The 23676-nt window shown below is 43.2% G+C and overlaps 1 protein-coding gene across 1 annotated transcript in view; it reads right to left on the minus strand.

Annotated features, from left to right (window-relative positions):
* LOC138605325 (plexin-A2-like) overlaps positions 1-23676 on the minus strand; it is a 106165-nt gene that overhangs the window by 10894 nt on the left and 71595 nt on the right. Inside the window, exons 16-25 of the mRNA XM_069677503.1 lie at positions 22998-23091; positions 16012-16251; positions 14152-14295; positions 13178-13412; positions 11331-11473; positions 9092-9360; positions 6696-6762; positions 6179-6325; positions 3919-4078; positions 3068-3171 (exon numbers count right to left, since the gene is read on the minus strand). Of these exons, the coding sequence (XP_069533604.1) occupies positions 3068-3171; positions 3919-4078; positions 6179-6325; positions 6696-6762; positions 9092-9360; positions 11331-11473; positions 13178-13412; positions 14152-14295; positions 16012-16251; positions 22998-23091 (1603 nt within the window). The remainder of the gene's footprint in view (positions 1-3067; positions 3172-3918; positions 4079-6178; positions 6326-6695; positions 6763-9091; positions 9361-11330; positions 11474-13177; positions 13413-14151; positions 14296-16011; positions 16252-22997; positions 23092-23676) is intronic.

Consider the following 23676-nt stretch of genomic DNA (forward strand, 5'->3'; position numbering starts at 1 on the left):
TGACAGTGGCAAATTGCTCCTATAAGATGCTAATTTGCTAAAAATTGTAGCTTACAACAAACTGATAGCACGTTGGAAAGGGAACACTGAACACACCACGAATTTGTGTGAGGTGTTTGAAGTTTTTTTGGACCCTACTTGCTGACAACTCGCCCACAAGTGGCTAAAATTCATTGTGAAATGTGTGAATATAAAGAAGTGTTTGTTTGAATGTATTTTACTGGTTGCTGAATGTTTTAACGGTAGAATAACGAAGCAGAGACTCATTTAAAGTGTCGATCCAATGTTTTGTCCTGTAGCAGCTCCAGGTAAATACTGCATACTGTTACTGTTGGCAGATGCTGTGAGGTCATCCGCAGCGTGAACAAAATGACACTACGTTTCTGTATGAGCTACAAAATAAAGCAATTACAAATCCAGCTCAGCAACAGAACAAACATTTCCACACCTGGCAGAGAGATTCAAATGAAAGAGAGACACAGAAAAACTAGATTCCCTTTGTCTTCATTTCTCTCTTTTTTGAACAGTAAGTATTCTGCACTGAAATATTGTCTGTGTGCGAGCGTTACAGTCGGCACAAAGCTGATTTTGGAGACAAACATTTGAGCGACAGAGGAGCAGGATGACTCATCCGAGGTTGGTGACCTGTGGAGTCGTATTCATGAGCAGAAGAGAAGATGTTGTAAAAGACACAGGCACACGAGCGCATGTTCTGGTTGACTAAGTGCGCTGGTGACCGGGAGGTTGAAATGTTGCGGTGGCGAGAAGAACGATATGAATATGAATGAACAATGCTCTGTCCTTCATCAGCGGTATCTGCTGTGACCCTTCAGGAAGTTTGAAGAAATGAAATATTTTTGTAAGCTTGGTGTGAAAGACATCTGAAATTATTGTTCTGTGGTCAAAATGTTGAATCTTTTTAAATTAAGTTTATTCATCATTTGAGTCACTTTTCAAACTAATACGCCCAAAGATTTGCTTTACCAACTTCTTGAATGTGATATTTGGCTACTTTTACTTGTTTCATTTCATTCTGACGCATTGGTTGGACAGAATGACCCTGAGTTTGACCTTTGGCTCTGGGAAATTGTGATCAGCAATTTTCACTATTTTCTTGGCCAATTTATCGATAAATAAAGAAGATAACGTGCAGATTTCGTTGATGATTATCTAGTAATTGTCAGGCTGTGCTGTGCCGCAGTGACGCTGCTTCTTCCAAAGAGTTTAAAGTCACTTCCTGTGTCCACAATGTAGCGCTGGAAGGCTGGATGGATGGATGGATGGATGGACAGCTGTGGGCGGCTGTGGCTCAGTGGTAGAGTCGGTTATCTTTCAGTCAGATCCCCACTTCCCTCAGTCTACATGTAAGAGTCCGTGGGCAAGACACTGAACCCCAGCTGATTGACAGTTGGACACTTTACGTAGCAGCCTCTGCCATCAGTGTGTGGATGTGTGTGTGAATGGGGGAATGTGACATGTAGTGTAAAAGCAGCTTTGAGTGGTCCCAAAGGAAGTCCATTTCCCATGGTTGTATGGATGGAAATCAAGCATCTCTTTTTTAGATAGAACACACATAAGCACATTAATCAGGGATTATGTTGCTGTGTTGACCACGTGTACATTTCCTGTAGATTGAATTAAGCTTTGTAACACAAGGCTAACTGTCTTTTTCTCCAAATGGCGCAATGAAAATGAATATATATTAGATATATAATAATATAATATTATATATACACTCACTGGCCACTTCATTAGGTACACCTGAAAAATCTAATGTAATCCAATACACCAGCTCAGCCATAAGATTTGCTTTGATGTTGCCTGTAATGTACAGGCTTTTTCTCAGCTGTCACAGAGGTGTTAATTAAATGATGTTTCAGCATCAAGGTCATAATCGGTGGGGGGGCTGTACTGAGCTGCATTATATTCAGAGGTGTTCCTAATACTCTGCCCCCCTCATGTATGTAAATAGGGAGGACAAACAATTAGAGACACATGTCAATATAATTGGTACAACAGTGTACAAAAGGCTGCCCGTCTGATAACCTCACAGCTCCTCCCCCTCATCTGAGTGCAGGTCCGCTCACATCAACCAGGTCTCTTCACTTGTGACCAGTTATGTTCAGTCAGTTGTTAGATAAATTCCCTGCCTGAATTACCAGGATGTTGAACAGACACACACACACAGACACACACACACACACACACACACTCAGGCACCCAGATATCCCATAAGCCTACTGAACTGTATCACATGTACATTGGAAACAAAGGAGGCTAACCAACAAAGGAAACCTGCTTCACGGGTGTTATTACCGACATCACATGAACAACACTCACCATCCAAACCCAGCTATACAGTTCTCACCTGGTTCTCACCAACAACTCGGTAATAAACATAATTTAATTTACACACTTCTGACTCTCAACAAAACAAAAGTCAACAAAAACTAAACTTCATAAAAGCAGAATCCATGGCAGAGCTGTTGTACTGAACTGCATTAGACTGTTCAGGTGTACCTAATGAATTGGCCGGTGAGTGTATGTGGATGGCAGATTGGACTTGGTGCAGACGAAAACCAGCTTCCTTTTTATGGCAAACATGGAGGCTGCCACTGTCTGCCTTTTAAAGAAGCTCATGATTTGAAAAATGTTCAACAAGATGGTTTTCTCTCGAGGCTGACAAAGTTTGAAGTGGATGTGAAGTACCGCCTCAGAGAAGTTTGTTAAAGTCCCTTGTAAATGGCCCAAAAAACCCACCAAATTTTGTAAATGAATTAAAAATGGCTGACATCCTGTAGGGTGTAGGCTTATTCTCCAAGAGGCTTTTTTGTAGGTCTGGACAGGACACATCTTCCTACCAATTTTGGTACATGTAGGCGACTAGTACAGAGCGGGCTACTTCCTTGAAAATGTTAGTGTGTTGTCGAGCACCTTTACCCCATACAAAACGTGATTCATTAGGCATCCACCTTTGCACTTCCAATCGGTTCCTCGCACCAGTCGGTTCTCTGCTCTTAATAAAAACAAGTTAGTTTAACCTCTTCAATGTTTAACATGAACCGACCTGGTAGTGCATGAGTGTGTTGAGTCTCTTCCAGTCGCTCTCTATCTTGGTGGTGATGTCCTCATCCTGCAGGACCACTCGAGCTGTTCTGCCCTGTCGCCACTCTGAAAGAAGATACAGTGAATGTGTAATTCATGGATTTTTCGGGGGAATGTTTGTATCTTAGGAGCCTGACAGTTAAATATTGTCGAATGCCCATGCTTTGTCTTATTTTATCTGGTGTGCTCTGTAAGTTATAAAGCAAAGCAGCGAAAATGTCACCAAAAAATAGCTTCCCGCACGTTTCTCCTCCACAATTAAACAACTGTGCAAACAAAACCACAACAAACGACACAGTGTCTTCATGGGGATTTAAGCTGCCCAGAGCAACAAGGAGAAACTGATCCCCTCCAAATCCCCGACCTGTGAAAGCTTCTTAAGGTGTAAAACTACAAACCCAAAGCACTATCAGCCACTACCTACAAGGCATCGTATTTACTCCTTTTGAAGGTACGTGTCAGCTGGATTTGGGCCGAGTCATTCACTATTAGATGACATGTTGTGGGCGTAATCCTGAGAGTAGGTGAGCTGTCAGTGAGGTTTAATGTCAGTGCTGGTGAGTGTTGCTCTGGCTAGAGATGTAAACAGGTGAGGGGAGGGGTGACTCTCCAAAAAAAGTCATCTTAAGCCCTTTGTTTATGTCACACATCTTCTGTAAAACACCCGCGATAACCCGCCTGACATGCCATCTCCCATCAGTATAAAATAAACCAACATATTTCCGTCCATGGCACATTTCAGTCCATGTCTTATGTCAGAAAATATAAGCCAATTATTGGTATGAAATCATTTTTTACAGAGTAAATGCTCACCGAGATCCATGTCTGCAGCCCGTGGTCGCTGCGAGTACGGCATGTTCTTATACACCGCGTCCAGGATCTTCTCCTTTACCTGGGTAATGGTGTCACAGTTGAGCACTTTGACAGGGATTTCTGGGCTGTTCTCATTGTCTGGGTTCACACAGCTCAGCGTCTGGGGATGCAGGAAAGAGAGACAAAGAGAGAGAGAGACAGAGAGAGAGGAGGGGGTAGTCAGAGAAAGAAGAAGGTGTTGCTTGCCAGGGAAGTCCTTTCATTACCTACTCCTCACCAAACTGTCCTGGTGGAGAGGATCTTGGCCAGAAATGTAATTTCACACCTCCAGATTGTGGCTGTGCAGCTCGAGCAGGGGCATTAAACAAGTAATGAGACACAGCCTCCCAGACTCTCCGACATGGATATCAGAGAGGTGTCATCCTGTCGCTGGCTGGCTCTGCTCTGCAGCTAAAGCCTGAGGGGGAACTTATTCTGACGGGCTGGAGGAGACACCCAGCCGGCCTTATTTTAATAGAATGGTAAGAGAAAGAGGCACGGAGCTGTAAACAGGTTGCCCTCTCGTAAGGCCTGAATCGCATATATCTGTCTTTTTTTTTTAAAGTCAGCATTCTCAGTTTGATCTTTCAGCTATAATGCATGCATCTACATTCGGTTTCATTATCCATGCATTCGGGTGTCTGTCAAAGTTTATACAACCAAAATATTGTCACACCCCAGAAACACAGAGTGCAGCACATTGTTGTCTTGGCTTGTGGAAGACTCTGCTTATGCACAGTGAGTGCAAGGGTGTGCACAGGAAGGCAAGTAGGTAGGTGACAGGCAGGTAAACCCCTGTTTTGACACTTATTAGGGGCCCAAATTTAAAGTAATAATCTCGAAGATTTTTATTTCAATAAATGTCTGTTAAGTCACAATCTGTCTGCGAATGAGGTAACACAATGGTGATTGAGCCTATGGCCCACTGATGAAAGCCTTTGCATTTGCAGTATTACAGACTGGGTGTCTGGTGCGGAAAAAATCACAAGCGGGCCCAGTTAGTGACGCGTTTTCCATCAGCCAGCAGTGGTTGGTCTGCCAGAGAGGGTAGGCGGAGCTAAGCCGCTGCTTTTCCGATCTCTGCAAGTGTTGCGAGTAAACAGTAATCTACTATGGCTGAACAAACAAAGAAAAGAACGATGACTACAGATACAACTTCAACAAGAAGTGAAAATACAAAGAAACAAACTCGACGCTCAGATGAAGCAAACAGTCTGAAAAGGAAAGCGACCGTCAGCCAGGAAAATCAAGAGTTACAACCGGAGCCAACCGAGGACGCCACACATGCAACACTGTCTGGATATCTGGGAAGTGTGCTCCTGCAGTTACCGATTATCGCCATAGGTGGCGCCAACGAGAACAAAACTGAGATCTTCGAGATTACAACTTTAAGCAAAACAGTTTGTCAAAAAAACAGAGCTCATGGTGAATTATAAATGGATAACATTACAGTACGGGTGGTGCATGGGAAAAGCCAAACAATCACGAAGACCACAGTTCAGAATCAGCTGCACCTCAAGAGAAAGAGCAGGTTAATTGTAGGGTTTGATCTTTGGTACCTAATGTCCACATGCAGGAGCTTCCATTAGCAAGACACTTAACCCATAAGTGGCTATTAAATGTGTATAAGGGAAAATATAGGTCACTTTGGACAAGAGGATCTGCAGATGTAATGTATTGTAATGGGAAGCTAGTAAGAGATCAAAGCCTTGCTTCTGCATTAAAGACTGCCTAAGGTTGGATTGGATCTAGAGGAGATAGCATGAAACTATTGTATATTATGTCCCCTAAATAAGCAAAGAAAAGATATGTAGAAACCAATAGCAGTATTTATCTTTGCCGAGGGCTACACTGACCTGAGACTTTAACAGACTGATGTTCAGTAAATTAGAAACAGAAGCTGTGGTTGGGTTTCACTCCAAGCTAACACAATGTCTGAGTTAACATTCTGAGGTCTTATTTTCTCATTTTGTTTTTCGGAAAATGTGTCTAGATGTCTTTAAGCTTGTAAAGACGGACATCTGGCTTTGTAAAAGTGTTGGTCTGCTGCCATGCTGCTATTAAAACTATCCAAATATTCAAAGCATTCATGAAATACAACCTCAGCTTGGTGCACACGCCACGTTTCTGTGAGTCTGCCGAGGCTGTTTGCCAGGAGTCGCACAGAAACGAGCACAGACAAAATCTTTTTTTCTTCCTTATCAGTGTCCCGATGACTCACCAGCGTCTTGTATTCAATCTGCTGTCGGATGAGTTTGTCCTCACTGAGGGAATAGCGCGCCTCTCCAGTGATGGAGTCGATGGGTCCCTTCTCCATTTGCTGTTTGATGGCACAGAACAGCATGAAGAGAGGCTCGCCAGCACACTCCTTTGTTTTGGAAGGGAAGCCGGGGGATTAGAGCGAAAGGTGGGAGAAAGGAAAATAAGACATTGCAAAGAAGGAGATCTGAATTCATCAGTGTGGACTTTTAGACGCGGTAACCAAAGCGAGACACATCAAACATAATAAAACAGAGCTTTTGAGAAGCGAAGCTGGCATATGTTTGACCCCGCAGGTAGCCATTATCGCTGCACAATGTCCACAAAGCTTATCAGTATCAGACACTTAAAGTGACGGCTACAACAAAAACACTCACAGCAGTCTATGAGAAAATCAATGCTAATATTTTAAGAGCCGTTGCCGTAGTATATCACACTGACACCTGTAGAGATAAGGTACGAGGGAGATTTCACTTTACCTTGAGAAATTTGTGCAGCAAGAAGGCGAACCAATTTGTCAGCATCTTCTCCGCCACCGACTCTGTTCTGCAAGAGGGAAAGAAAGCGTTTCTTAATCCAGAGGCGTCCCACAGAGAGCCAGAGTGCTCTGATTATTCTTTTATAATTTAAGACGTAGAAGAGCCTGGCATTGTTGGAGCCAAAAAGAAAAAAAAAACATGACATGGAGAGTTTACAGAGAAGAAACATCCTTACTCAGCCGCCTGGTCTCGAAGGACACGTACTTTGATACACTGTAAGTTAAGTGCTGCTTGTGCAGAACATATTTGGGTCATGACATAAATGTGCAGACGGCCACTTTAAGTCCTCTCACTCTTTTTCTTCCTCGCCGTATCCGCTCTTAGCTTCCGAACACGAGTGCAGATGGGAAAGATTTTCAGATTTACAGTCGTAAATCCTTTAAATCATGAAACTGTACCCGTCAAATGGTGTTTAAGCTCTTTCTAATCTGAAACTGATCCAAAGTCTGCAGCTTGAAACCCGTCCTCCCTTACCTGCTGTCTCTGTCACTCCTCACCTGCATTCAAACCCTAACCTTTGCTGACTCTCCTGTTGACGACATCCCATTAAGTTTAGGAGTTTTTCCGCAAGAGCAGCATGTTTGGGCCGACAACTTCTTGTTGTGTCGGCTCCCATGCGAACTCATCCTTATATTTAATGAGTGTGCTTCAGATTGAGAGAGCCCTCTCTTTCAAAAACTGGGGAAAAAAAAAAAGGAACTCATGAAACATTCAGGAGGCCGGGCTCAGCGCTGGGAAAACAATCGGCAGATAACCAGAGTCGGAGGAAAAAGAGGTAGGGAGGCGAGAGAGAGAGGAGAGGTGACGGAGGGGAAGAAACGTGAGCTACAGCTGAATGTTTCATGAGCGGCACGCAGAAGATAAGTCAGACTGACAACGACTCTGCCGCCGCTGCACTCACTCTTCCCCATTAAAGTTCTCTTCCTCTGCCGGTCCCTCCCACTCTCTATCAGTGTTACGGCTCCTGTCTTTCACCTGTCCGCTCAGGCGGCCTGTTTCTCACACGCGTTACGGCTGTTTCACGCCGCTGCACAAAACAAAGCTGAACAGAGGTGGGCTCTCCGTCTCTGGCCCAGTTACCCATCCGTCAGAGGTGTGGGGTAACTGGGCCGGAAAGGACAATGCGCAGAGGAATTATACATGCCAAAATATAAGCAGCGCTGATCGGAACTGGTCAGGTTTACTGGTTTAACAGTCGATAATTGATAGAGAAAATTTTGAAACATTTGTGGGGGTTTTCTTGGGGGCTCCAAATTCACACGGACTGTTTAAAGGATGTAAATGACTTTACAACTTTCCTTGATATAATGTACCTCATTAAAATAGGTGATATGTCACAAAAAAGAACTCTTCTTAAAGGGCTGTACCCGAATATTCCACTAAACGTTACTAACAGTCTTAGTTGACCAAGTTTTCATTGGTTAGTCCCATGCTTTCCATGGCTACAGCACTCAGCAGAAAGTGTCCTAATGAGTTCAGGCTCAAGTACGGAGGTTGTTGAAAGGGCTGTGTGTTGTTTTCACTGCACCGAGTGAGCAACGTTACCCTGACGTCTCATTAACCGTTCTTGACTAGTCACTCAGGGTGCATTCAGACCTGACAGCTTCGGTCCAGACAGGTGAGAACACTCATTCGAACAAACGCTGGTGCGGACTCGAGGCAAAATACAACACTGTAACAATTTGGTCTTTGAATCGGACCAAACAATCTGTCTTTAGGTGTGAAAGCAACCTTAGTGAGCTAGTTAGCCGCTACGAGCTAGGCTAAAGCCAAATGAAGTGGCGTAAAGAAACCAGCGGGTCGAGATAAGAGGACTGAAGCAGGAGAGGGACGATGTCATACTGAGTTTAAATGTCTCGATTGCTGTTTTTTCTTACATGTTAAGCTAACTTTGTAACTGGGATGTTAAACTTTATTCAGAACTTTTTCAGCCTAAAAACTATTTTCTATCGCCCCCCAAAAATATAGCTAGAATATCTAATGTATTGCCAATAAGTGCAACAATAAGGACTAATCCACGCTCCGAGCTTCTTGTGTAAAGCAGAAACACTTTGCTGGATCAGGGCTACTTACTGCGACAAAAAACTGATGTATTTAAAACATCATTATCTTCTCTGGGGCTTCTTAACTCATAATTATACGGTTCTTTGTAAATTTAAATTCCAAAAAAGGATATTCAGAGAAACAACCAGACAAATGCTAATTAAAAATGACTGATGGCACAGAACATGACAACAAAGAACCAGACATCCTTTGTTGTCAATATAACACAAAGGCATTATTTTCAAGCGTCCTGTTTAACCAACTTTTTAAATGTGGCTTAACCATTAGTTTACCTGCGGAGGAGAAGTTTGGGGTGATTCTTGCTCTCCAGGTTGCGTTCGATCAGGTCAGAGAGCAGGTGTTTGAGGATGTCTGTGGCGTACTCCAGCCGCCCCTGCAGAGCCGTCATGATGAGCGAGGCCACGTAGCCGCGGTCACGCATGGAGAAGGAGCGCTGCAGCTCCAGCGTGCGGATGAATGTCAGCAGGAAAACCTTGTTATTCAGCAGCTGAGCAAACTGCTTCAAGGCTTTCTCCACGTTCGCCTGACCGCTCCCCGGCACCTGCACGCATCACACACACACACAAAACACACACGCTTATTAGTTATTACTCACTCAAGGATGAGGACAGTCAAAACATGGGAAGAGGAACATGCCCCATCCCAAGGCATGAAATGCAAATCAGAACCTCTGGTGGTGCTGCAGGCTCAGCCCGGGAGCAGTGATGTAAACTTCATCTGCAGGTCTTTACACATTCGTCCACGCAAGAAAAGTTCTGAGTCATAGTTTCTAAATGCATTATTAACTTTATCAAGAAAATACATAAATAAGCTTCATAAGTCTACTATAAATAAAGAGCCTTTTGATTGAATAGAGTGTTTAAGTTTCAATAAGAGCGGCTCTCTCAGACTGAAAATCATTAAAACGATAATAACAGCTTCATTACACCGACTTTAATTGGCAACCAGCCATATTTTGACCTTAAGTGCATGACAAGTAGTTCTACGCATAATGAAAAGGCAAGTGGATCGTTTTCAGACTGTCTTAGTTATCGAGTGCTTCAGAATTAAACCCTTAAAGTAAGAACATAAAAAAGGATCTTGTCAAAGAAACTTTAGAAACAGCTCTTCTGGAGTTTGAGACCAGATCAGATCCACAGGAATCTCTACTTACAGATTCTACATAGAAATGTCAAAGGGCAGCGCGGTGGATTTTAGGGACGGCAAGTGTTCTGTTTTCCGTTTATAAAATGCTTGTAGTTTTGACCGATCACACATCAGCAAGCTGCGGCGTCTGCAGGAAAAACAATCCGTGTGGAGAGCAAAAGCAGGCGTAATCTGCCGTAATGACATCCAAAGATTTAGCTTCTTATTAATCTCTATAAACAGACATCTGCATGCTAACAGCAAACAATCCGTTATAGATCAAAAATTCAACTTGAGGCAAAATCGCCTTACGCTGTGTCACGAAAGCCGCTCAGCGTTTAGATTTCCCGACTTCCTCGAATGCATCAGAAACGAATGATGCATTTTTAAAGTAGTTCCCTTCTCCTCTTGAGGACAGACCTGACAAAGCTTTACGTTGACTTGTTACTAATCTGCACCATGATGTTGTTATTTCAGCAAACTTAAGAGGCATTAATTAAAGTCAGTTTGTCTATTAAAGTCTGTTTCTTTTTCGGGTTCATTTCGCTGAAGTAAGCCAGAGTGCGACATGTCTGGAAATTCGCTTCACTTTGATCTGAACACACGGTCGCTTCTCAAGTTGCTAACTGGATTGTAAACAAAGCAGCGCATAGAAAAGGACGTCTTGAATGGAAGATAATCAGTAATCACTGGCTAAACTGAACACGCCCGACATGTTCACTGTTGTCCACCAATGGCTTCAAAGATTTACAAACAAACCTATAAACAAGATAACAAGATAAGAAAGTTTATCCTACAGAACACCAGTACAAAATGGGCGATTAAAAGTACAGCACAAGTGTAAGAATAGTGCTCAGAGAATGTCTTGATCGACTGAAATGTTGATGTTTTTCAGGACCTCATTTATGTATCCTTCAACATCAAACTCAGTGGTGCCCAGGATCCTGAGAAAGCAAAATAAAACCATTTGACATCCACTTCACACTACCTGCAACAAAGCCACTGATGGGGAAAATAAACCGTTTGGTATCTGGTGGTGAAAACATATTTCTTAGAAAGTTCTGAATGTCAAACAAAGTGAGTCAGAGAGAGTGAGTCTGACGTCAAACAGGTGCATGCCTGAGACTAAGGAGGGGAGATAACTCCAAATAAAATCTGCACTGAGCTCTTCCAGCCGCTGTGGACACCATTAAACAAACAGAGCTCACAGTGCGGCGAGCAGACTGACATTTGCTCACACTGCTCTGTTCGGCAGTAGTTTGACAGCTCTTGCCAACAAGCCACAATCAATTTAGCTTTAGTATACTGGAGCCTTAAGGTCAAGATGTCAGAGAAATGTATGAAACTGAATTCAAGTGCTGCAGTTCTGCCTCCAGCGTGACTTACCTCCAGCTCTCTGAGCACGGGGTGATCGTCAATGCCAGGGAACAGGACCCTCATGGCGTAAGTGCGATAGTCCAGGAAGGGGATGCCGGCTCGGTCCAGATCGCTCGTTAACTCGTTGATGTCCGTCTGCAGCTCTGCAAAGGCTGTAAGTAGGACGGATGTGTGTGTCAAACCTTTGAGAAACATTATGTAGTATTTATGTTTTTAGCTGCTCGTCCTAGTAAACTGAAATGATTCTTTTAATTTCCAAACTGTTATAACTTTTTATAACCAGTAAAAAGACAAGTAGCCAGGTTTTCTGTGATTGTTGCGGCCTAAAATGTCTGATTTAGCAGCAGATTTTTTTAAATGTTGCAATGCAAGTTGCGAAGTTTTGTCAGGCTTTTTTTGTTTGTAACACATGACACATCCACTTTGAGCTACAAACAAATGAATCACATTTCTACGGCGCCCCTGAAGTCCCAAAAGTTGAAAAAAAACAGTTATTATTAATTTGTGCTCACAAGTTATTATCCTGTGTGAACAAGATAATTATCTTGTGGCACAAAATAAAAGTTTTCACCTTTTGGGACTTCAGGGGCTCCGTACATTTGCGTGTCAAGATGCCAAATAAAATGTGTAAAAATTGAATGAAACTAAAGGAAATCACCACAAAGTAGTATTTTCGCGATGTGCTTGCCTCTTTCAATATTATCCATCTGCCCAAAGAAGAATCTACTTATTAGTTATTGCAAGTAAGCTGTTCTACTTGTTACTTCAGGTGCTACGCTGGTATAAAACCCCTGATAAGAGACGGTGATTACTATCTCACTGTACAAACACTCATTGTGAATTAGCTGAATCGAAACATTGGAACTTTCCGAAGGGGCTGAACAGCAGTTGGACCTTATTACAACTGAAAACAGGTATCTTGTCTTGTTACAGCTTTAAACTAACCAACAGTCATTACTGACCTCTCAGCTTATCTTTCAATCATTCCCCCAGCATGAATATTCTTTTATTCCTGGGTCTGGGTGAATACTTAATTCTGATTGGCTGCAGGTTGTACATTAATTCCTGATAATGGACGGTTATTCATTTTTTATCAATGTGCTGGCTACATAGCATTAGCCTGAAACCAAAACAAGCAACCATAGCATCAAGGACCCCGCCAGACAAAGCCTCGGTTTACAATCTACTTGTCAACAAGCTAACGTGATCACAACAATGAGAGACTTCACTGCTTTTCACCTATTGAGAGAATATAACGAGTTTGATGAGTGGGTAGCAGCTGAAGAAAGGGACACTGACAAGTGAAGAGGGAATGTTGATGTGGGGACAATGTCATGGCTAGCAGGCTAGGCCTGTTGTGTTATTGACTTTTAATCTTCATAGCATACTGTTAGCATTCTGGCTAATAGCTGAGCTGAAGCACTCTATGAGCTGAGCAGAGAATTATCTCCTGTTGCCAGGTCCTATCTCAGATCTGTTCTATTTCCTTGAGTGGAGTTTGGTAATGATTTTCAGATGTGAGTCAAACCCTCAGGCTGTTCCAACGAATCTGAGTTCTGGCTCATTAAAACCTGTTGAATTTGATTGTAAAACAGATGTAAACATAAATTAATAGTCTCATTTTTTTTCCTTGGTGAGTGATGATGGTGTAAGTGGGATAACGCATCCATTTCCAGGCGTTAATGGACTCCCTGGAGGCCAGCCATCCATAAATTCATGATAATGGACCCTTCATTGGGTGTTATGCCTTTTGTAAATAAATTTACATTCAAATTACAGCTGGCTCAACAAGTTTCCAACATTTCCACGTTTTAGTGGGAGCTTTAATGAACATGTTCAAGGACAGTCTCCCTCACCCTCCTTGCACTCCAGCGCCACTCTGGACTCCAGATTGTCCATCTGCATCTGCAGGCGCTTCAGAGTGAGGTCGTTCTCATGAGACTTCCGCCTGTAGGCCAGTAGGACGATGATGACGATGATGAGGAGCAGCCCTCCTCCCGCCGTGATGCTGAAGATGGCAGGAAGGGTGAGCAGGCTGTCGGAGCGGATGTGGACTTCTCCGGGGGAGATGTGGAGTCCTCCTACTTGGACCTGGATAGTAGTTACACAGACATTAGCGTTTCAAAACTAAAATCAATTCATCCGTTCATCCATTATCCAACACAGCTTATCCTGTTAAGGGTCACGGGGGGGGTGGAGCCAATCGCAGCTGTCATTGGGCGAGAGACAGACAACCTTTTTACGCTCACATTCACACCTACGGGCAGTTTTAGAGTCACCAATGAACGTAACGAGCATGTGTTTGGACTGTAGGGGGAAGCCTGAGTATCCAGAGGGAGAACATGCTAACTCCATCCCTATGGCGATAAGAACCAGGAAGCTTCTCGCTGTAAGGCGAAGGTGCTAACCACTGCACCGCCGTGCTTTCCCCTAAACTCTGAAAACAATGATTGCATTAAGAGGTAGGCCATGAATTGGAAACATTGTTGCTGAAGGATTAAATTGGCAAACACAATGCAGATATGGACCATCCTCCTGAATAATCGCCTTTGAACACATTTTAGGCACAGCTTTTCTTTCTACAGCTCCCGTCTCATTATTTGCAACAGTGCCTGTCAATAACGCCGGAGGGCAATGTGCCGTAATTGGGAACCTACCAGACCATGAGTGACAGACAATAACTAAAAGCCTGTCATTGACCCACAAACACAGTGACGTACAGACAAGCTCTGACCTACACACGGTGACCCACATCCACTCAGACAGCCAATCAGACGCATCGATAGACAAAAAAAACAGCCAGATAGGCAGAAAGACTTTTCACACTGACCAGGACTTTGTGCTGCCCGGTGAGGTTCGGTGGCTCGCAGAGCAGCTGGGTGTCGGACACGGTGAGAGAGCAGGGCGTGTCTCCGATCAGCACCGTGTAGTTCAGCCTCGCTCCGCCTGACGCGGACGGCACCAGGTTACGTCCCTGAAACACAAGGAGAGAAAATAAGTACTGCAGGGAGTGTAAATATATCACAGAGGTACAGAAGAGTTTGTGCCATAAGAAGAGTAGAGTAAGAAGTCTTTTTTTGCTTTCTGTGAATGAAGAAGAAATGCAGAAAAAACTTCTTCCTTCTCTTATAGAACTGTGACTTAAAGTTTGACTTTATTTTGGACATTTTGACTTAATTCTCAACATTATTGTGAAAGTGCAAAAACTGACTGACTGACTGAGTGAGTGACGGTACTTTCAGAGCCGTAGAGAGAGAGAGTTGCGACATCGCAATGGTGGATCATGGAGCAGATTGGACCTCCACTGACGCGACTCTCTGTCTTTACAGCTCTGTCCAACTATCACCAGTAAATTATTATCGTGCGTTTTTAAAGCATTAGTACACTGACTGTAATCATCCTGAGGAGACTGGCAGACAGCTTTTTTTGTGCGTCATCTTTTGAGGGAGTGAAGTGTCTCCCCTAACAAAGGCAGATTGCTTTAAGATGCAAACCAATCTGTCACACAGTCCCTCCATGACAAACAGAGCTAAAGATGCATTAACACTCTGTGTAGAAGTGAAAGGCAGATGGAACAATCTATTACTGTGGTGCTGTGTTTTATTAGTCGGTCGTGATGCCCTTGTTGACTTCCCCTCAGCTCTGCCCTCGGGAGAATCCCCACGGCAAACCGTAGTGTTGTTTCATTTGTGTGAAAAGCTGAGGTGAACTTTGTGAGATTGACCCCCGGAGCGAAATACATCCACTGCGAGGAGGCAGTAATGCACGTGAAAGTCAAATTTGAGTTTTTCAATCATTACTCGTTACAAAGCCGACGCTCTTTGAGATCAGGGGTGACTCACATTTGTACCGCAGCCTCTGGTTGATGGAAAGTTAGATGAACACAGTCTCTGATTGGTCAGTAGGCTCAACACAGGGCACCAGGAAGTGGCGGCTAACAGTTTTCAACATGTAAGCATGAGTAAATAATCACAAGAAGACATTGAGTGTTGGATTTCTCCTTAAAGACTGGGTTAGGCATCAGAACGACGCTCATACATGCAGGAGAAATTGGTCAGTTTTCCAGAAAAGGTTGCGTTATTTGGCCAAAATTGCAACGTCACGAAAAATGTGCGCACATCGGAACTAATGTAGCTCATGACCAAGTGCTGACAATGTGCGGCGATTGTTCTCAGAAAAAAAATTGGCTTTATTGAAAGACTGCAGGTTTTTCTGATGATTTCTAACAAGCTGTGCTAAGCCTACAAATGACTCCAGTGTGGGCTGGAAGTGTACAGGGACTAGTGCTGTCCATTTAAATCCACCACTCCTCCCCTGCCCACTAATGCTGTTACATCATGACAAGGGCCGGGAGTGAATGAATGAGGGGACTTGTAACTACTTTACAAATTTAGCAAGACACTACAAGATGTAGCTGTCACAGGGAATGTCATGGGAAATGTAGTTTTTTCAGAAACTCACCAGTAAGAGAAACCTGAGATAAAGTAGGATCTGCCTATTACGTCTCTTGTTTGTTTCAGGACAGTATTGAGGGCGGTGTACGGCCTGCGTTGGACTACATCACATGTGTTTGATATTCTTAAATGTCACTGTCGATGCCTCATAGTTCCAGGCTTGAAAGTCCCATCTCTTTATGATGCATGGGAAACAAAAAAAAAACATTAGCAGTAAACGCTCTCCCCTGACTCACTTTGAGGATGATGGGAGCTCCGGGTTTCTGCTCCAGCACGCCCGACAGGCTGAGGGGCTCCAGGTAAGGGTTGGGGTAGTACACGAAGCTGGTGTTGTTGTAGGTGAGCAGAGCCTGCACGTTGTTGAAGACGAAGCCGAACTCGTCCACGTGTTTGATGGTCTCCTGGTCGGCCGTGTACTCCGCCTTCAGAGAGGGGGCGAAGCAGCTGATGGTGGTGGTGTTCAGCACTTTGCACACCTGGAGGGGAACCAGATCAGGTGTTAATACACATGTCGCAGCACATGCAGGGACGAACAACCAGACCTCTTTCGAGATACATTTTAATAACCAGACTGTACATATCGACCTACACATATTTAATGGTATCATGACTCACAGTGTTTTCGCTGCATGATTAATCGTTGCATCACATTTTTAATGTTCTTACAGGTTAATAATAATAAATATTTTATTTTGAACTTCCAGCAGAAACTTTTAACTTCTGATTTTACACTCAGTAAGAAATTGTCCTTAATTTAAACTAATTTAACATCCTCTAGTTATTGTTAATATCACTTAGAATGAATAGGAATGAGGGGCGCTCACACTTTTAATAAACTAATTTATCTGAATATATCAGAGCAGATGTCTCATTTAACCCAAATGAATATTATCAAGCCTCTTAATCGAATTAACAAAAATAAACAGATGGTCTCTGTGGTTGTAACCTATATAATTTGTGATTAAAGATATCTATATGTCTGACTGTTATTCATTAGTTGTTACAGTGTTCCCAGCATATTTAGCTCCGCCCATCCATCTGTTCACCTGCTCTTGTTTTTTACCTTCTGCCTGTAAATATATGACTGCTTCTTTGCCACTACAATTGCTGCAAACGTCCTATAGTCTTACATCATGTCTTAATTGGGTACATTTTTAAATGTTTTGAAGCCACTTTCTCTCATATCTACCAGAATATGTTTCTTTTTATATAGATAAAGATATAGATACAGAGTGTCAAAGGTCACTGTCTTCATCCACTTTAATTTGGTTGGAAAAGGTTGCTCGAGGAGGCCCAACAATTAGCTCCGGCATCCCAGAACCATGCTTTTTTAAAGCAAGTAATAAGTATGGGATAATGTATAGTAAGCAGGTTGTTACTGTGAGACAGCGTCCAGTATAAGAGCAAGCCCTCGATCCCTAGGGGAGCCTGCGTAGACCGTTAAGGCCAAACAGAAATGAGATGGGCTGATCTTTCCTGTTTGCGTCACCAGCTGTTCCCGCCCTTACCATTGCGTCACCAAACGCCGCTCCTGTCGCCTAGCAACAGGCAGCTAGCTGGCTCACTAGCTAGCATAACTAACGTTATGTAATTTTAAAGCTCCTGTGAGGAGTTTTTTGATGGTTATGAAACAGACCGAAATTAATTCTGATGACTCTGTATGACCTACAAAAGCAAACCAGACCATCAGCGACAAGATCGATTATTTCTATATAGTTATTTTTAATGCCTGAAACTGCTGGCGGGGGGGGCAGGTGTCAGACGAAGCGATTAACTGCACGCCGCCTTTGTTTACATTTTCCAGGGCAAAAATTTAAAGTGAGTGATACCTATGACTGTTAAAGAAAGCAGGATGAGATTATTTGTTAAAAACCACCACTTAAGCATGAACAGGACAAAATCAGCAAAGAGATAAGAGGCACGGCTTTGTCCACAGGGGGCGCCAAAATCAACACAAACTGAAAGTTCCTCACAGGAGCTTTGAAGATAATTTTAAGGCTCCTTTCATTATTTTTAACATTTGTATCGCTAGCTATTCGACTGAGTTGAAACCAAAAACTTTCACATTTAAAGTGTGTTCCTCGGCCGTTAACGAGTCCGTCATCTTTGGCGCGCAATGAATCTCGAGGTACGTTGGGCCAGAAAGGATGCACCTGATCGATCCTTCATGGCCCCGGGAGGGATTTGTCAGCAAACATCTGAAGGAGCCTTTGAAATAGGACAGGCTATGATGCGCCGCTGTGACGCAATCGGCCTTCAAAAACGTCCTCCGAAGGATGCAGAGCTTGAATTGGGATATAAAGTAGCTACTCTGTTCCTTCCCTTATGTGCCAGTTCGTTTCATCAAACTTTTCAACCCTGTTTCTTGTTTCCTCCTGGCTCCCTATGTTTTCACCTTTTGTTGGACCTTGTTGTATTTTTCCCTTTGATTTTAGTTGCCTGAATTCTAAACAGTAGGCCTTTTGTATTTTTGTTATTATAAATCTTAAGGGGCGCTGGTTTAGCTCAGTGGGTAGAGCAGGCACCCCATATACAGAGGCAATAATGCTGAATGCTGGACTCCGGCCCTCGGCCCTTTGCTGCATGTCATTCCCCTCTCTCTCTCTCATATTTCCTGTCTCTCTTCAGCTGTTCAGCTATTAATGAAGGCAGAATTACCCCCCCAAAAATCTTTGTAGTCTGCATCTGGGCCCTCTTTTGGTATGTATACTGTAACGTGACATGGGTTAATAACACAGTCCTTAAAAATCCTTTTTCAATACAGTTAGCAGGTGTTGGTATTTTATCAATAACCTGTTTGGATTTGGTTTTTGTTTCCTCTGCAGTTCTTGAAAATCCTCCACCAAATCACGCAGGGCCCTTAAATTCTCCCCTCGCTTCAGGACAATTTCTAAGCTGTGTTTTTATCTGAGGTTTCACAGAAAGTTGTTTCAAGTCAATTAACTCCTTTTGGGACTCAAAACACTTTTAAGCAATTCCAGTTATGTTTTGGAGATGTGCGAGATAAAGAGACTGCCCTCATTAAATTCACCAATGACCCTCTTTTAGCTGCTGATTCAGGTTAAAGTTCGGCTTTAATCCCTTTAGATCTCAGCGCTGCCAGTGACACTGTAAAACATGCAGTTTTAATGACTGGCTCAGATTCAGCAGGGCCGGCATCATTACCCCCATGTTTAATTGGCTCGGAGCATGCCTCTTATACACAACGTTGTCTGCAGGGAAAGAAACACATTTGTAGTTCCTACATTTCCTGTGACCTCATCTCTGTTTTCTCCTTTTCATATCTTGACCAGAGCGTTCTCATCTTTAGAGTTTTTCTTTTCATTTCTGTGCAAACAAAACAAGTAAACCCAGAGACCATCTTTCAAGGATAATATTTAAAACATGTACAGTAGATTTTTTTGTGCTGTTAAATACAAAAACTGCATAAAAGAAGTGGATGTGAGGAAGTGCCTTAACCCTGCATTCTTCTAATGGCCAGCAGAGGGCGACTCCACAGGATGCAAACAGATTGCATGACACCAGACGAGAAAATGTCTCTACTTCTCACTTGGTTTATTGTCCTAGTAAACAAGTCATCTTCAATGCAGCAGGATACTAATTTTGTTAATAACGCCCCATTTGGAATAAAATAGACTATATGTCAGGGTATGCTTTAGGGTAGTGGTTTTCAACCTGGGGGTCGTGACCCATAATTTCGGGGGTCGCCAGATGGTTGTGGAGAAAAAATAAAATAACATACTTTATATAAACAAACATTTTTTTTTTTACATTAAATACATATATAATTTATAAGTTAGAATAGATTTTATTTAGTGTGATTGTGAGAGTCATAGTGTGCGCGTGAGAACTGATTGGACACTAAAGAAACCTCTCATTTTGGCGTCACAGTATCGTGCTTCACCAAGCAGCCATAGCCAGTTTTGCTAGCTGTGACATGGAACGACTCGGGAGCGATGGCTTCTCAGAAAAAGTGAAAGCAGTTCTTAAACCAAGGCCTGTAAGACCATCAGGCTAAACACTGTTTTATGCATCTTAACCTCCGTAATATGATGATGTATTTCTGTCTATTATTGTTCTTTTAGGCCTGAAGCAGACACGTTGACTGTTGACAGTGAAGGTGCTGTTATTTCAATAAATCCAAAAACACTAATTAAAGCCAACATGATTTGTTGTTCTGTCTGTGGGCAAAGCTACGGTCATCCTGTGTGAGTTTGGCAGCTTTTCATGTGTTATATCCTGAAACATTCTCCGGCACACTGCTTTTTGGAGTGACTACCTCTGATTAACAAGTCGCTACCGCTGTGTCCTCTCAGCCAGGAAAGAGACATAACAAAGTCTAACCGATCAGTCGTCCAAATATGGTCACTTCTGGTTCAAGAAAACCAAGATGGCGACGGCCAAAATGCTGAGGCTTCGAAAGGAGGGTTCGGTAACTGGTGTTTGGTGACGTCAATGCAGTCCAGTTCAAATCTACTGCAAACTACAACATAAATATTAACATTTTAAAACATTCAAAATTAGGTTTTACAAGAATAATTAATAAAGTGGTGGGTTTATGTATTATGTTTTTGTCTTTATCTTTAATCTTACTCTGGATACAAGCAAACAATGTTAGTTTTAGATGCATAGTTGGAGACATGGATGTTGGTGTGTGGTCATGTGAGTAGTCAGAGTTCAGAGTCCTGGTATCTAAGGGATAAAAGCTTTTATTGTGTTTTCGTTCCATGTCTGGCGGCTTTCACTCGCTGCCAGTTTGGAATTGATTTTCCAGGATTATATTGATCTCTGTCAAGGTCAAGCCAAAAGTTCCCTCCAGAAGTTTCGACCCTGTGTGCAGTCTGGGATCCTCGGGCGGTTCCCTGACAGGTCCAAAGTGGAAAACTTGAAGCTAAAGGTGACTGCACTTTTGCCACCAGGGCTGCAACACTTTGCAACGATCAATCACTTTGAAGCGACCTGCCTGAGGAGCTCAGGCGAGCAGAATCAGCACCATAAATCACCTCCCAAAACTGAGTTATACCCTCATGTCAGTTTTTTAAAACCCCATTTTGGATGAATCTCTCTATATGCAGCCTCTTTTTAGCCCCTTCCTTTATAGATGGCTTCATTTTTACAGCTGAAGCTACGCTGACATTTTAGAAACTAGCCTGTTAGATCATGCCACAATATATCAAACTCTTGTTGGTTAATTTGCTCTTCCTCCTGGAGGCTGTTTGGTGCAGAGACAGTGTTACAGTTTGGTGGTTCTGTGGGTGAAAAATACACGATTCTTAAAACTAAACCAGCTCTGAAACAACCTGTCAACCAAAACATGAGACACGTTTTGTCCATAAAACTGTGTTAACTCTTTGAGATGACATTTTAAAAATGTCACACAGATCAGACAGTGTTCCCCATTAATTACCGACTGAGGCGGCCCGCCATAGTCTAATTTGTCTCACCGCAGTTTCATAATGAACTGAAAATATTTTTACACTTCAGTTTTGAAATTTAACTGACACAAGTAGAGCTGCTACTTTATTGCTGCTTGGTGCAAAAGGAGAACTCGCCACTTTCTCACTCTCCAGCACTAATCTGCAACAAAAGTCCGTCTGAAATCACGTTAATGCAGCTCTTCATCAGAGCACAGAGCGGACTGACCCTGATCTGCAGCGTCTGTGTGTCACCTGCCTGCAAACTGTAAACAAGCACACGACGCTGCTGCTGTCCCTAATAATGTCGGCGGGATGATCAGGCTCGCTTCTGAGGCGGGCTTTTAGTTAACGCTGCGGCCACAGATACGGGCTAAATCGACCTTTTTATACGGTATAGTTAAATACTTGATTCTGATTGGTCCATTCCTGCATTCTACAGTCTATTATTCCTGTATAGCAGAACCCTGCTACTGACGCAGTTCTGATCATTGATGTCGGAGGACTACGTTCAATCACATCTAATTGCAACAACAGTTCCAGTGTATTAAACATCAGCCTGTTTATTGTGGCAACAAGAAAAAGAGAGAGAGAAACAGTGCAGCAAAGCAAGAGCGGTTAAAGAAGAGGACATGAACACTTAACCTAACACAGTACAGGCTGGGACACTGTCTGCAGACAAGTTAATTGATAAGAAAATCTCTTGAAAAACCTCTATGTGGTGATTCATGCAGTCCTGTTTATCTTGTCTCACTTCACTATCAGTGAAAATGTTCAGTTTAATGTGAGGAGGCTGATTCAGAGACGTTACAGAGTGTACTGTTCCAATGAAATATTTCTGGAAAATCCATTTTGAATCCATTTTTAAAGCAATAAGGACTGTCCCGAATACCATGTTTTGGGCTTCAAAGCTTCGACTGCCAGTATTCGATTGTATTCGAAGCTTCGCTACGACGACGGGGGAAAAAAGAGAGCGAGAGAAAGGCACAAAATCCTATGGAGAGCTCTTAGTCGCTTACAGCGTAACCATCACATGACCGAACCGAGTCCACGGCGGCTATGTGGAGCCACGCTGCGCCTCCAGCACCACTTCTCTGTCCACACAGTCTCCAGGAGCGCACGCTGACACCACCACGCGCCAGCTTCAACTTCAACCACACTGAGCAGGAAGTTTGCAAACATACAGAGAGGATTTTACAGGAGGCCAAGGACGAGGGGAACGAGAACACCACCCACACGGGCTGACGGGCTTGTGCCACTCCAGGAAAGCGGGTCGTGTTTAAGTGCCGCTGTAATGTAAGTGTGCAGCGCACGCCCGTGACCGTGCCCCACGACTCCTTGATCTGCAGCATCTCTAACTTACTAACCCTGTTTGCTGATGTTTGCACTGCCGCAAAAGGTGTTGCGGGTAGACGAGAGCTAAAAAGGTAGACACGTTTTCTGAAGGTTATAAATAGCCTTGTTTGAACAGATGAGTGGTGGTTCATAATGATTAATGTTGGGTTATTATTTCAATGAGCTTATTTTGGAAGGGTTAAAAAAGGGAGAAATAAAGAGTTCTTATTTTGCCGTCAATTTCCATGGCAACGGTTGAAGCTTCGAAACATTCGGCTCAAGTTTGTCCTTCATCACCCTGTCTGGGTTTATTTCCCCTGTATCGACCCACCTGCTGTAAGTTATCCTGTACTTGTTCCAAAATGCAGCAGACTATCGATACAGATGAACTTTTCTGTGCCACCTTCAATCAGCCTGAGTGAGCAACATCAATAAAAGGTTAAGTTCAGTTTATTAGCAGTTGTCACACTTACATTGACAGATTCATGGCCGGCGTATTTGACTCTGACCCGCGGCTCCTGGACCACATCCAGGTTGGTTCCAGTCACTGTCAGGGTGGTGTGTCCGCTGAAAGGAAGGAAAGAACAAGTTAGTTAAGAAGAATATGTCGTCTAACATGCACACACTGGCTTAATAAACCTCAGCATACCCACTTCAGGTAGCCTGTATGTGACTGTGAGTCGTTTTTAAGCATGATTTAATTAGAGTGACAGCCGCAGAGAGATCAATCTCTTCAACTTGCAAACCCAACACTTTCCAGAGAAGCTGCATTAATGCAGGTTTGAGGAGGTATAGCTGGCGCAGAGGCTCGCTCTTTGTTATTGGCCAGGAGAGCCAGATCAAACGGCGAACCAGCTGGCTGCTATTTTATATTCATCCACGACTGCGAGGCTGGCATAGCATAAATACAGGTGCTGCTTGTTTACATCTCCGTGCTAGATGTGATTAAAATAAACAACAGTCTCTAATTTTCTATAACCCGCGCTGCAGAGTGAGCTGCAGCTTGGACTCAGAAAGTGGAGAAGGAGAGAGAAGGAAGAATACAAGAGAGACATGAGGAAAAATGGCTTTAAAAAAAAACTGGAAAGGATAGTCAACCTGACAGAGTGCCAATCCTTCTCTTCTCACACTTCAAAGGCTACCTAAGCTTGT

This window comes from Semicossyphus pulcher, unplaced genomic scaffold (assembly GCF_022749685.1).
Source record: "Semicossyphus pulcher isolate SPU_LCO1_2020_fin unplaced genomic scaffold, fSemPul1.0.p SCAF_3, whole genome shotgun sequence".
In the NCBI taxonomy this organism is placed as follows: Eukaryota; Metazoa; Chordata; class Actinopteri; order Labriformes; family Labridae; genus Semicossyphus; species Semicossyphus pulcher.